Raw genomic sequence first — 14632 nt, forward strand, 5'->3', positions numbered from 1 at the left:
TGCCCATAGCAACCAATCAGATTCCGCCTTTCATTTTTCAGAGAAACTTTGGAAAATTGAAAGTGGAATCTGATTGGTTGCTATGGGCAACTAAACCAGTTTTCCTTTAGACCAGTCTTGATAAAATCTCCCTCAATGTTATGAGCTTCAGCAGCCCTTGCTGGGATTAATAATCTCATACGAGCCTCCTGTTACACTGTTCAGCATTGTACTATACTGTAGAGATTTGAAGGATTATTCCATATTTTCCAGCATTTGTAGAGTGGAAATCGTCAGAAAATAGAGACACTGAGGCAAGCGCACCACTAGGGGCGCACATCCCGCATTACCAACGCCTCAGCATCGACCGCTCGGCGAGCAACTTTGCTGTCCGTTTCTGGGATCGATTGACGCTGTCTTTTCGTACACACGTGTGTTCACAGCTGTGATGGCGGATCTGACAGGAGAACCCACCGCAGGAGGGCTGAACGATGCAGGGGCGAAGGAGAAAGATGGAACTGGAACCGCAGCACCTGCTGGAGCGCTGATGCCGGCTGGGACCTTAAAAGCAGGTCAGGAGGCGCGCACGTTTAACGACACATGCAGCCATGACAGGTCACCCTCCATCTGCTGCACTACATGAATCATGCTCCGCCGCTGGCATTCGCACACCCTTCTCCTTAGTTTCAGTGGCCTACACACAGGCAGTGGGCAGACCTGGCAGTAACAATTCTGTGCCATTTGCAGGAACTTGTGATGTGTAATGTAAATGGGGCCCAGCTTCTCACAGTGATTAAAGTGAAGAAATATTACACCACAGTGCAGCACAAAACGCCTCCCCAGAAGCTGCCCCCCTGTGGTGGCCCGCGCCTGCGCCCACAGCCTCTCCTCCTCCAGTTGTGGATAATTAAAGGGGTTATCCGATGTCTAAAATATTCTCCCCCCCCAATGCCCGGGCCCCTTGTACGGATTATACTAAGACGGAACCGTCTTCAAAATGCTTTCAGTGTTACTATGGCAGCCAGGACGCTATTAAGGTCCTGGTTGCCATAGTAGGAGCGGGGGAGCGGTATACTTACAGTCCGTGCGGCTCCCGGGGCGCTCCAGAGTGACGTCAGAGCGCCCCATGCGCATGGATGACGTGTCCAATGCGATCACGTCATCCATGCGCTTGGGGTGCCCTGACGTCACTCTGGAGCGCCCGGGGAGCCGCACGGACGGTAAGTATGCTGCTCCCCCGCTCCCCGCTACACTTTACCATGGCTGCCAGGACTTTAGCGTCTCGGCAGCCATGGTAACCATTCAGAAAAAGCTAAATGTCGGCTCCGGCAATGCGCCGAAACGACGTTTAGCTTTCAATGGGCATTAATTCCGGATCCGGCCTTGCGGCAAGTGTTCCGGATATTTGGCCAGAGCAAAAAGCGCAGCATGCTGCGGTATTTTCTCCGGCCAAAAAACGTTCCGTTCCGGAACTGAAGGCATCCTGATGCATCCTGAACGGATTTCACTCCATTCAGAATGCATTGGGATAATCCTGATCAGGATTCTTCCGGCATAGAGCCCCGACGACGGGACTCTATGCCGGAAGAAAAGAACGCAGGTGTGAAAGAGCCCTAAAAAAACTGAAGACTTGCCTGAATGCCGGATCCGGCATTTTTTCCCATAGGAATGTATTAGTGCCGGATCCGGCATTCAGAATACCGGAATGCCGGATCCGTCCTTCCGGTATGCGCATGCGCAGACTGAAAAAAAGGTGAAAAAATAAATGCCGGATCCGTTTTTGCCGGATGACACCGGAAAGACGGATCCGGCATTTCAATGCATTTTTTCGACTGATCAGGCATTTTTAAGACTGATCAGGATCCTGATCAGTCTTACTAATGCCATCAGTTAGCATACATTTTGCCTGATCCGGCAGGCAGTTCCGGCGACGGAACTGCTTGCCGGATCTCTCTGCCGCAAGTGTGAAAGTAGCCTTACCTGCTCCCTGGCACCTCTGTCGTTCTGCATCTCTGTATGGCCGCCGCTGCATCTCCCCGCCGCTTGTATCAAAACATCTGGCGATGGGAGCAGGCAATAGCATGAGCCCCCTTGAGGCTGGTCACTGTCACGATCTGCTATTGGCTGCACCTCACCCCGTTGTTTTGATCTGAGTGACGAGGGTGCTGGGGAGCAGGTAAGTATAATCCATACAAGGGGCCCGTCTATTGGGGGGATATTTTAGATATCAAATAACTCCTTTAAGATATAAAGAAGGTGAGAGGTTGGTCACAGCACTGAGCCAGCCATACCTTCCACAGGCCACCTGGGCTTTCAGCACCACCAAACATGCAGCTGAATACAGCTCGACATACCTGTTACATCCAGTGATGTCTCCTTTGATCTAAGATGTTCTCTTTCCTCATCTTCTCCATTCGTCCCAGACCACCACAATGGCTTCTTTGCAGAAATGAGACGTGTCTGAGAGTTTGCCACACAAACATCTTAGGTTCCTTCCCTTCTCAACAGTGTCATCCTGCTGTTACCCTAAATACTGTGCATGTGCTCCCCAATGCCCCCAAACACTATACTGTAGAAACGATAGAGGTCTCAGTAGTAATATGTGCTCCCCATAGTGGCTCCAGTAATATGCTCGTCAAGTGGCAGAGGAATTAAAAAAAATAAGTAAAATTCTCACATTCTCATTTAGAGATGAGTCTCATTTAGAGATGAGCTAATCAAGTCTAAAGACTCAAAGTTGTTCAAAATCAGCCTCCTGGAATTTCGAGACGCCGGGCCCCGATGCTCAAAAGATTACTCCTTGGTTGACAGGGCCAGACATCTCACCTGGCCGTGTCAATCTCGCGTGTGCACCTTTGCTCTGAGGATCTGATGCTGCTCCCTGAGCAGTGCAGATTTCTACAGCTCATTTGCTGCTGAAGTCTAAGTACACCTGGAAATGGAGGTAGTGCTCCTTTGTCCAAAACTTTCTTCACTTCAGGGTGTACCCAGACATCGGCAGTGCATTCCCAGGTGATACCTGCCCTGCTCAAGTAATTGTGGTGATACTCAGAGCAATGGTGCAGGCCCGAAATTGACAGGCCAGCTGGGATGTCTGGGCCTGTCAATCAAGTGGGAGTCTCTTGAGCAGCGGGGCTAGCTCTTTGGTGCTCCAGGAAGCTGATTTCTGACTAATTTGATTGCGGAGCAGGCTACAGACCTCCTCTGGCCTGTGTCTACCTGTGCTGTTCGTAGACTACCTCATAGGCTTCAGGCCTAATACCCTGATGTCTATAAGACACGATCAGCTCCCATTTTTTCCCCGGAGTATTCAACTAATTAATGAACTTAACACTGGGAGTTAATTAATGGGTTGTCATGTACCTGGTCGATGGCCATGAAGAAGGTCCCAGGAGGACTTTGACCCACCTGGGATTTTTTCCCCGTATGGACTATGACTGGTCCGCCCCTGCTGCAAGGGGTGTTGTACTCCGTTTTGGAGCATATTGGGCTAATAGAGGGTGATGCCACTATTATCTGGAGTGCTCACATTTGGGGGTACATAAACATGAATGCAGTCCATAGATCTCCATGGGCAGTAAGTCATTATCCCCTAAAAATTACTTAAAGGGAATCTGTCACCAGCAACCTCCTTATCCAACTGTTTTCATAGACACATGGCTGTGGTTCATCTGATTAAAATAATGTATTTCTTTTGTTGATTTATGCGCCGATCCTGAGTTATATTTTTTCTCAATGTTCAAATTAGACCTTTGGTGCAATGAGGGCGTCACCATAGCTCTTTTTGCACCCAAGCTACATTCCTTTCTGTGGCCAGATCTAACGGGGATCAAAGATTTAGGGCCTAGAGAGGGTCAGGTCTGCTGACTTGGGTCGCCTCTTTTCGAAGCGGCAGCCTGGCACCCTGTTAGGACCTGCCACTGGAAGCTTTACGCTTAAACAGCTCTCCATCAAATGCGTGATTCTTCCCTCTTTCTACCAACCAGCAGAACCTTTCCGTTATCTATGGTTTGAATCATTACCGTTAAAAGCTTCATTTTATGTGGCACTCGGTGACAGCTGTTGTGTTTTGTAGTGTGTTGAATGTACTACTAGTGTCAGGTTTATTTGCTGTGAGACAATGTGGTGTGAACCTTGCAGGATGATGCTACTCAGTATTAGCGAATCCTTGTGTCATTATAAAGCTCCAGGATATTTTTCCAGTAAATTCATTTGTGAAACGTCTGGTTCGGTTTCACGTGTGACGGTTGTATCTACAGTCCTGATCAAAAGTTTAGGACCACTTGAAAAATGGCAAAAAATCCTATTTAGCATGGCTGGATCTTAACAAGGTTCCAAGTAGAGCTTCAACATGCAACAAGAAGAAATGGGAGTGAGACAAAACATTTTTTGAGCATTCAATTTAATGAAAACAATGAATAAACTGAAACAGGCTGTTTTTCAGCTGATCAAAAGTTTAGGACCACATGCCTTTTAAAAGGCCAAATCTGTGCAAAGATGTGGATTCATTGTCATTTTCTGTCAGGTAGTCACACATTGTGATGGCAAAGGCAAAAAAACTCTCCCTTTTTGAACGTGGTCGGGTTGTTGAACTGCATAAGCAGGGTCTCTCACAGCGAGCCATCGCTTCTTAAATGATCCTGAGGGTTATGGAACAAAAAAGTCAAGTGGAAGATTCAAAAAAATTTCACCAGCACTGAGCGGGAGGATCCAATTGGCTGTCCGTCAAGACACTGGACGATCCTCGACCCAAATTAAGGCCCTTACTGGTGCTGACTGCAGCCCCATAACCATCAGACGGCATCTGAGACTGAAGGGCTTCAAAAACAAAAAACGTCTTCAAAGACCTCGTCTCCTTGAACGCCACAGAACTGCTCGTTTGGACTTTGCAAGAGAACACCAAACATGGGACATTCAAAGGTGGAAGAAAGTTTTATTCTCTGATGAGAAAAAGTGTAACCTTGATGGTCCTGATGGTTTCCAACGTTACTGGCATGATAAGCAGATCCCACCTGAGATGTTTTCTACGTGCCACAGTGGAGGGGGCGCCATAATGGTCTGGGGTGCTTTTTCCTTCAGTGGAACAATGGAGCTTCAGGAAGTGCAGGGGCTCAAACGGCCGCTGGCTATGTCCAGATGTTGCAGAGAGCATTCCTCATGACTGAGGGCCCTCGTCTGTGTGGTAACGACTGGGTTTTTCAACAGGACAACGCTACAGTACACAATGCCCGCAGGACAAGGGACTTCTTCCAGGAGAATAACATCACTCTCTGACTGGTCACTGAAAGTTCAACATGGCACCTCATGGCAAAGAACTCTCTGAGGATCTGAAAAAAAGAATTGTTGCTCTACATAAAAATGGCTTAGGCTATAAGAATATTTCTAACACCCTGAAAATGAACGGCAGCACGGTGGCCACGAACATACAGGGGTTTAACAAAAGAGGTTCCACTGAGAACAGGCCTCGCCATGGTCGACCAAAGAAGCTGAGTGCATATGCTCAGCATCATATCCAGAGGTTGTCTTTTCAAAATAGACACATGAATGCTGCCAGAATTGCTGCAGAGGTTAAAGGGGTGGGGGGGTCAGCCTGCCAGTGCTCAGACCATATGCCGCACTCTGCATCTCCCCGGCTCCGTTCTCGTTGTAGGTGCGGGTCCCACCTCTGGGACCCGCGCCTACAACGAGAACGGAGCCGGGGAGAGTTGTGGCTGGAGGACCCCGGGTTTCCCAGGGTCCGTCCACCACCAGGCACAGCTCCCCGCCTCTCCCATTGAAGTGAATGGGATCGCACCGCGCATGCGCAGCCCACGCTCCCATTCATTTCTATAGGGCCGGCGGAAATAGCCGAGCCAGCGCTCTGCTATTTTCAGCGGCTCCTCCTCCACTTTCTCCGCACCTATCAGACAATGGGGGCATATCCTAGCAATATGCTCCCATTGTCTAAGATGGGATAACCCCTTTAATATCCATTGAGGAGCTAAAAAATTCTGAGAAGCCACCTTGACGCCTGGTAGATGGGCCCGACACATGTTTGATCAAAAATGTACGCAAACAGCTTTTATTTTTTCATGTTTAGTAGGTACAATACAACTTTAAGGCCCTTTTCAGACAAGCAAGTTTTCCGCGCGGGTGCAATGTGTGATGCGAACGATTGCGCCTGCACTCAATCTGGACCCATTCATTTCAATGGGTCTGTGTACATGAGCGTTGTTTTTCACGCATCACTTGTGCGTTGCGTGAAAATCGCAGTATGTTCTCTATTCTGCGTTTTCCACGTAACGCTGGCCCCATAGAAGTGAATGGGGCTGCGTGAAAAATGCACTGCATCCGCAAGCAAGTGCGGATACGATGCGTTTTTCACTGATGGTTGCTAAGAGATGTTGTTTGTAAACATTCAGTTTTCTATCCCGCACGTGACAAACGCATCAATGCGCATTTCTCCCGCGCGATAAAAATTTAACAACTGAACGCAGTCGCAAACAAAACGGACTGAACTTGCTTGCGAAATGGTGCGAGTTTTCCGGAGTGCACTTTGAACGCATCCGGATCTAATCCGTATCTTTCGTGTGCAAGAGGCCTAATTCAGAATAATCCCTACTCCCTAGTTTTATTGTTTGTATGTGAAATATTGTGGTGCCATACGTTTTTTTGTTTGCTGTCTGCATGCTAGCGTTATGGTTGTACACCTGTGGTTATGACTGTGCTAGTCTCAATTTTCTTGTAGTAAAAAATTCAGAGTCTCAGTACCTATCCAGGACGTTTACATTTTTTCCTCATATTTTGTGGCTTGCGACCATTCGAGTAGAGCTGTCGTCTGTGCTTTGTGTGACTACAGTTTAGCTACAGTGTCTACAGGGAGTAGGGGTAGTCTCACGCACCCGTCTCATTATTGGTTCAGGCTGCTGTGCTTTCCTTGCCACCTGCGGCTCTGCCTCCCTAGGCTACCTGCTCACGTTGACGGTTGCGAGCAATTTTTCAGCTTAGATTCTTGAGCTCCCCAGAAAAACAGTGTAAGGCATCATGCACACAACTGTTGTGTGTTTTGTGGTTCGCAAATTGCGTATCCGCAAAACACGGATGGCGTCCGTGTGCATTCTGCAATTTGCGGAACGGCACGGACAGCCATGGATATAACTGCCTATTCTTGTCCGCAAAACGGACAAGAATAGGACAGGTTATATTTTTTGGGCGGACCACAGAACGGAGCAACGGAGTGCTGTCCGCATCTTTTGCAACCCCATTGAAGTGAATGGGTCCGCATCCAAGCCGGCTCGGAAGCGGACCAAAACAACGGTCGTGCGCATGAGACCTAATACAGTACAATAAAGTACCGCAACGTGTATGAGATTTCACAAATCTCTTGTGCACTTTGCTTTTTTGCTCCGTGCGATTTTGAAATCCACAGCATGTCAATTCTTTGTGCAGTTCTTTTGCGCGGTTACACATGCGCTTTTTGGTGTGGAAACAGGTAGAAATCCAAATGGAAATTTGTGAAGAATTTATGCAAGACAGCCCGCAACCGTGTGCAGGTAACCTTAGGCTTCATTCACAAGCCTTTTTTGACGCAGATAGAAACGGTTAGAAAATCAGCGAATCGGCTTAGAAAAAATGCCTCAAATTTGCTTCCTATTGTTTTTAGTGGCATGCAGTGACTAACGCTTAGTTTTTTTTTGCCCCTATTTTGCCCCCTGTCCATAATTTCCTCAGTCATTTTGCTCTCGCGGTAAACAGGTGCTTGTGGATAGCCGCTTTAAGGCTACCTGTACACGGGTGAGGGTGAACGCAAAGAAGGTCCGCACCAATTTCCATGCAGATTTCTGCCCTTTTGTGCACCCAAAACGCATCAAAAAAGTAATTTCTAATTGAGTATTGTGGTGCTGTTTTGCTGCAGATCTCGCCCTTTATTTGAAAAGGCTAAAATCATCCGCAGCTAAAACATAATTAGCTGCCGCAGATTTGAAAATCCGCACGGCAGGTCCATTACCGCACAGATAAAATCCGCCTAAGTGTACATGAGATTTGTCTGTTCTCATGCACCTTGCTGGTACTGTACTACACTGCCGTTTTTATGCACGAGAATCTGCGCAGAAAAACTGTGTGTAATCCGCAATGTGTGCAGCTACCGCATCAGGAAACCTGAATGTGCGGCCGTACCCCGGCACTACTCGTTGGGGTAGATATACCAAACTGGTGTAAAGGAAAACTGGCTTACTTACCCATAGCAACCAATCAGATCCCATTTTTCAGAGCTCATTTGGAAAATGAAAGGTGGAATATCCCCCATTATTAACAAAGTGAATTTGACTGGACAGGCAGGAGTGGAAGCTCATAAGAGGTAAGGCCTTGATCTCATCTCTGTTTGTGGATGCGGCAGGCTGTTCTGGCAAAGAGCAGCCTGCCATATCCCTACTGACTGGGGTCCGGTGGTGATCTGATCGACCCCATCGCAGTCGGTAGGGATCCAGCAGCGCCAGATTCGTGAGATCTGGCAGGCTGCTTTGTGCCGGAACAGCCTGCCGGATCCACAAATGGAGGGGAGCAAGGCCTAGGCGAATAGTTGCCCAAATATTCTAATTGTAAAGATGGTGCCATCTTAGACCGGCTGTCTAGACCTGCGCCAGATTTATCACAGGGTCTCAGCTTGGATGATAAATGTGGTGCAGGGAGAGAGGCACCTCAAGTTTGGTGCAAAATGTCGCATTGTGGGACTGCCCGTTTTCTACCAAACTCTGCCCAATTTCCTCTAAGACCCTCCTGCTTGTAGAGTATAAAGTGTAGGGAACCCTAAATGGGGCCAATTTGCACCATTTTGTATAATTTTTTAGACCTATTTTTGCAGCGGACACTTATCTGGGCCAGTGCTCCAATGTGCGCTATAAACACTGCGTTGCGGCAGTGATAATAATGCGTACAAGGAGAGGAAGTATCGGATACGACTTCTCGCTCTGTCTTTTTTTTTTTTTAAATCCTCTCCTGTTTTTGGCTTCAAAAACGATCGTATGTGGCAGCACCCTGACACATTACTTGCATAAAAATGAAGACTGTGAAGTCATGGGCACCAGTGGAGCCTCCCTTCGACTGGACAGTGCAGAAATGGAGGACTGTGGCCAGCTCATTCTTATTCCGCCTGCAGATGGATTCTCGATAACATCAGTCATATTCACCAAAGCATGGCGCAAATAATTATGTGCGAATCTGGATGCAAATTGTGACGCGGGAAACCCTGCCACCTGTAGATCCAGCCGGAATGCCAATGTGCTTGTGGATGTGCAGATTAATCCCAGCATGGGATATCCAGACAATCCCGGCATGGAAGCCGCCAGGTTTATTGCACATTTCAGTTTGTTCCTCTGTATGAAAAAACACTAAAAAAAATGCAGTCAGCCCTTACCTTCAGCAAAGGCATTTATCATATAGAGGAATTTAATACAAGGCACTTACTAACGTATTGGGATTGCACATATTGCCTCCTTTGCTGGCTTCATTCATTTTTCCATCACATTATACACTGCTTGTATCAAGGGGCTACGACCACCCTGCAATCCAGCAGCGGTGGACGTGCTTGTATACTATAGGAAAAAGCACCGGTCTCTTTGGTGGCCGGGACCGTGGGAGCAAAGGAGGCAATATGGGTAATAACAATACATTAGTAAGTGCCTTGTATCAAAGGCGTTTCCCGAGATTTTAATACTGATGACCTAGCCTCTGGATTGGCAATCTGTATCTGATCGGTGGGGGTCTGACACCCAGAACCCTCGCCGATCAGCTGTTCGAGAAGGCAGGGATGCTCGCAGTAGCGCCATCGCCTTCTCCCAGCTTTCCCTAGGCCAGTGACGACATGTTCATCGGTCACATGGCCGAGCTGCAATACCAAGCACAACCGCTATACAATGTACAGCGCTGTGCTTGGTAATCTGAGAGAAGGCCGCGGCGTTCACAGGAGCGCCAGTGCCTTCTCAAACAGCTGATCGACGGGGGTCCTGGTTGTCAGACCCCACTGATCCTGAGTAGAGGTCATCAGTACTGTATTAAAGTCACGGAAAACCCTTTTTAAGGCCTTATTCACACAGTCGGTGTTCGGTCAGTGATTTCCAACAGTGATTTTGAGCCAAAACCAGGTGCGGCTCTAAACACAGAACAGGTGCAGATCCCTTATACCTTATCTCTGTTGAGGCTCCAATCCTGGTTTTAGCTCACAATCACTGATGGAAATCACTGACCAAACACTGACATGTGAATGGGGCATAACTTTGTCTACGTGATACATGCCATTTGCTGAAGAAGTAAACCTCTTTAACCATATTCCTGCCCCATAGTATAACCCAAATGGTTAAAAAAAAACAACAGTTGACTGATGTTTCTTTTGCCTCCCCTTCCTTCTTGCAGATCAGATGAGTCTCACGTTTAAAGTGGTTGTGCCAAGTATTTAAGTTATCCCCTATTCACAGGATAGGGCCTAATTATCTGATCCGATATGCGCACAGGCACGACCCTCCCCTCCACTCATATCGTTGCACCACCAATCAGATACCTATTCCCTGTCCTGTGGATGGGGGACAACTTAAAGGGGTGGTCTCAATTCAGTTAGTGGCATTCATCATGTAGAGAAAGTTAATACAAGGCTAACATGGTTATAAGGGAAAATAATAGCATTCTTAAGACAGAATGCTAAATAAAATGGCCATTGAGGGGTTAAAAATAATTAAAAAAAAACTCACCTCATCCACTTGTTTGCGTAGCCAGTATCCTCTTCTAGCTTCATTTAGCAGGACCTGCGATGACGTCATCGCAGGTCCTGAAGAAAGAAGAGGATACCGGCTGCGTGATCAAGTGGATGAGGTGAGTTTTTTTATTTATTTTTAACACCTCAATGGCCATTTTATTTAGCATTCTGTCTTAAGAATGCTATTATTTTCTATTATAACCATGTTATAATGGAAAATAATAAAATCACCCGAACTTCAGTGAAAAAGTTCGGGTACGGGTACCCGAACTCGCTAAGTTCAGTACGAACCCGTACTTTGCAGTTCTGGTTCGCTCAACCCTAATAATCACAATACATTAGTAAGTGTCTAGTATTAACTTTCTCTATATGGTAAATGCAACTTACTGAAGTAAGACAACCTCTTTAAAACTTGGCACAGTCCCTTTAAATAGGACCCGTTGGCTCTTCTCAAAGACTAATGCACTTTGCCATTTCTCTTTTATCTCTCCCAGAAATTAATGAATACATTGACAACTGGGCGTTACCATTCCCCATGTCAAAGGGATGTGTACCTGCACAGTCAGCACTGATTTGGGTAGTCTCAGGCTATGTATACACCTTTAGTTAGTCACACACCGTTGTCAATTTATTCATAAACTTCTAGGAGGCAAAGCAGAAGAAAAGATGATTCAGAACCACAGTGGTAGAAATATTTATTAGAATAGACATGTATGGAGAAATGACAGGTCCTCTTTAAAGGGGTTTTCTGGTATTTTGATATTGATGGCCAATCCTCAGGGTAGGTCATCACGCCGGTCGATCAGCCGGTCGATCAGCGCTGCATTAACCATCTCCATCCGCTACACAATAGATGGAGCTATGTAGTTCTGGTGCCTAGTCCGGTTCCAGGGCTACTCCTGAACAGCTGGTTGGCAGGGGTGTAAGGTGTCGGACCCCCCCATTTTTCATATTGATGACTTAAGGCTCATTCAGACGGCCGTATGCTGTCCGCAAAAATGTGGATCAGTTTTTTTGCGGATTAGGTGCTGTCCCATTCACTTCTATGGGGCCCTTTTCTTCCATTGCACGGCTCAGCAAAAAAATGAAACATGTCCTATACTTGTCAGTGAAAATCAGGACATGGCCCTATTGAAGTCTATGGATCAGCAAAAAAAACGGAATGCAATCAGTTTTTTTGCAGACATGCTGAACTGTCCGCAAAAATTCGGATCCGCATTTTTGCGGACAGCGTACGGCTGTCTGAATGAGCCCTTATTCTGAGGATATAAAAGGAGTGGTGAACAACCCCTTAAAGGGGTTGTCCGGGATTGGGGACATTGGTGTATGTGTACAATGGTCCCCTAAATATTACATTCATGGCTCTTTTTCACTTCACAAATTTTCAGCCGGAAGTGCAGTTTCTATCACAGTCAGTGATGTACCGGGTCCCTTTCTGCATAGCCAAGCCTCTTCTTCCGCTTTGCAAGGAGCCCGGTGATGTCACTGTTAGCCTCAGTAATTATTCTGAGCGCATGGAGGGGCAGTAACTAGGTGGCAACACACATTGCGCTAAGCCACGCCCCTCTGGTCCGGTGATGTCACCGGGCAGGGAGCATTCTCAGGAAGGAGGCGTTAAGGGACGTGACTAAGGGGGAGGAATAGTTGCGGCAGGAGGCGGCATATGAATTAGGGGGGCGGCTGCCCTGAGGTGCAAAAACGCACTTGAAACAACGCGATGCAGCGCTGCGCCCCAGAAAGCATTGAGGCAGGAAGTTACCGCACACATAAACAGAGAGGTAAACAATCAGTGGGGGGCTGTAGGAGCCCTGCTGAAGTGTAAAAATACCTAGAAACAACTGGGGGGACCTTCAAACTGCTATTAATAGTGATTTAACTGGTTTTAAAAAAAATCTTGATCCTGGACAACCCCTTTAAGGGTGCGGCCACATGGCACAGCCTGGCCACGATTGGGACTCACCCATGTTAGCTGCAGAGGGATTATATTAAAGGGATTTTCCAAGACTTTTATAGGTTTCTGAAAGCAGTGTATGAAGGAAGCCTAAGGCCTCTTTCACACGAGCGTGTCCGGATGCGTTGCGGCAAACCCACGTGAGTAGGTATGCAATTGCAGTCAGTTTTGACTGTGATTGCGTTCCGTTGTTCATTTTTTATCGCGCGAGTGCAATGCGTTTTGCACGCGCGTGATCGTGATAAAAAATGGAATGTGGTACCCATACCCGAACTTCTTCACAGAAGTTCAGGTTTGGGTTCAAGGTTGTGTAGATTGTATTATTTCCCCTTATAGCATGGTTATAAGGGAAAATAATAGCATTCTGAATACAGAATGCATAGTACAATAGGGCTGGAGGGGTTACAAAAAAATTAAAAATAATCCACTTGTTTGCGCAGCCGGCATCTCTTCTGTCTTCTTCTTTGAGGAATAGGGCCTTTGATGACGTCACTGCGCTCATCACATGATCCATCACCATGGTGATGGATCATGTGACGGACCATGTGATGAGCGTAGTGACGTCATCAAAGGTCCTATTCCTCAAAGAAGAAGACCGAAGAGATGCCGGCTGCGCGAACAAGTGGATTAAGGTGAGTTAAATTTTATATATATTTTTTTTTAACCCCTCCAGCCTTATTGTACTATGCATTCTGTATTGAGAATGCTATTATTTTCCCTTATAACCATGTTATAAGGGTAAATAATACAATCTACACACCCTTGAACCCAAACCTGAACTTCTGTACATTGGTTATTGGGCCACCTACTGTATCTGAACCAAAGGAAGATTACGGGAGACTTGAGAAGGAGTTACTGGCCGTGTTCTGGAAGAAACTTCAAGAAGTTCCTCGTCTCGTAGCAATTCTTTGAAGCTCATTACAGCTGGATTTTTATGTGAGGAAATCGTAATATATTAATGGTTCTAAGAGGATTAACCGTATTCTTGGATGGTAAGTACATAAATGGATGTTTAGCAAGGCGGATGGAAACTCTTCGCTGGGTCTACAAGAGTCGAAGGCAAGCGGGTAATAACTAAGTAGTTCTCTGGTGCTTCCCCCCCTCTCCCACCGTTAAAAGCTCTCCCTTATGTCCCTGCGGTAGGGAAGGGGTTAATTAATTAGGACTTGAGCTTTTAATTGGAGCTTAGCGAGTCCCGTCTGACAGCTGTCTGCCCCCCCAACTAAATTCATTTGTTTGAATTCATTTTGTACAATAGTGAAATTAATTATGCAGGTTTCCTTTTGGAAGTAATGTTGTTTTGCAGCTCCAATATTAGTTTGTTGCAATTGTGCTCTGGGGGTCTCTGCGTATTGTCTATGATATTATCAGGCGTTGGGCCGCTCTCATTTCAGGTTATTGACAGATTCGGAGACGAGATGAACATAATTATTAAGCATTTGTGTAAGGGAGGAGGCCGGCAGCACGATGAAAAATAAAAAAAGACATTCTCCGCGCACCGCGTTGCTCTGTTTCCTTCCTTTTTTTCATCTAATTGTTTTCCCATGTGAATGAGGTTATTTATATATTTGTTTTGCTTTATTACGGAATTGATTGTTCTGTACGCTTTTTTTTTGGGGGGGGGCCTACATTTTAATTGCAATATCGGCACGTTACACGTTGGTTGGGAATGAATAACTTTGTTGGTTGGTGGTGCCTGGAAATAGGCGAGGGAGGGATGCGCGGCCATTTCCAACTGTGGCCGGGATATTGAAATGGCGCGATTGCTTTCTCAGATTGGATGGTTTAAAGCTCGCTACAGAGGCCGTTATTCAAGACGGGGTACTTAGCTCTGCTGCCAGTAACCAGCCAGTTTGGGTGATGCCACTTACTTTTTTCCTTCTCCATCTTTAAAGAGCCATAACGTTTTTCATTTTTCTATCGATGTAGCTGTATGAGGGCATTTTCAACAGTGTTGTGTTTTTTAAAGCACCATA

At 46.6% G+C, this 14632-nt stretch overlaps 1 protein-coding gene across 1 annotated transcript in view; it reads left to right on the forward strand.

Annotated features, from left to right (window-relative positions):
* The first annotated feature begins 376 nt into the window (after nt 1–376).
* DPH1 (diphthamide biosynthesis 1) overlaps nt 377–14632 on the forward strand; it is a 293541-nt gene continuing 279285 nt past the window's right edge. The window contains exon 1 of the mRNA XM_040423565.1: nt 377–551. Coding sequence (XP_040279499.1) covers nt 428–551 — 124 coding nt within the window. The 5' untranslated portion in view covers nt 377–427. The remainder of the gene's footprint in view (nt 552–14632) is intronic.

Source organism: Bufo bufo, chromosome 3 (genome assembly GCF_905171765.1).
Source record: "Bufo bufo chromosome 3, aBufBuf1.1, whole genome shotgun sequence".
Taxonomy (NCBI): domain Eukaryota; kingdom Metazoa; phylum Chordata; class Amphibia; order Anura; family Bufonidae; genus Bufo; species Bufo bufo.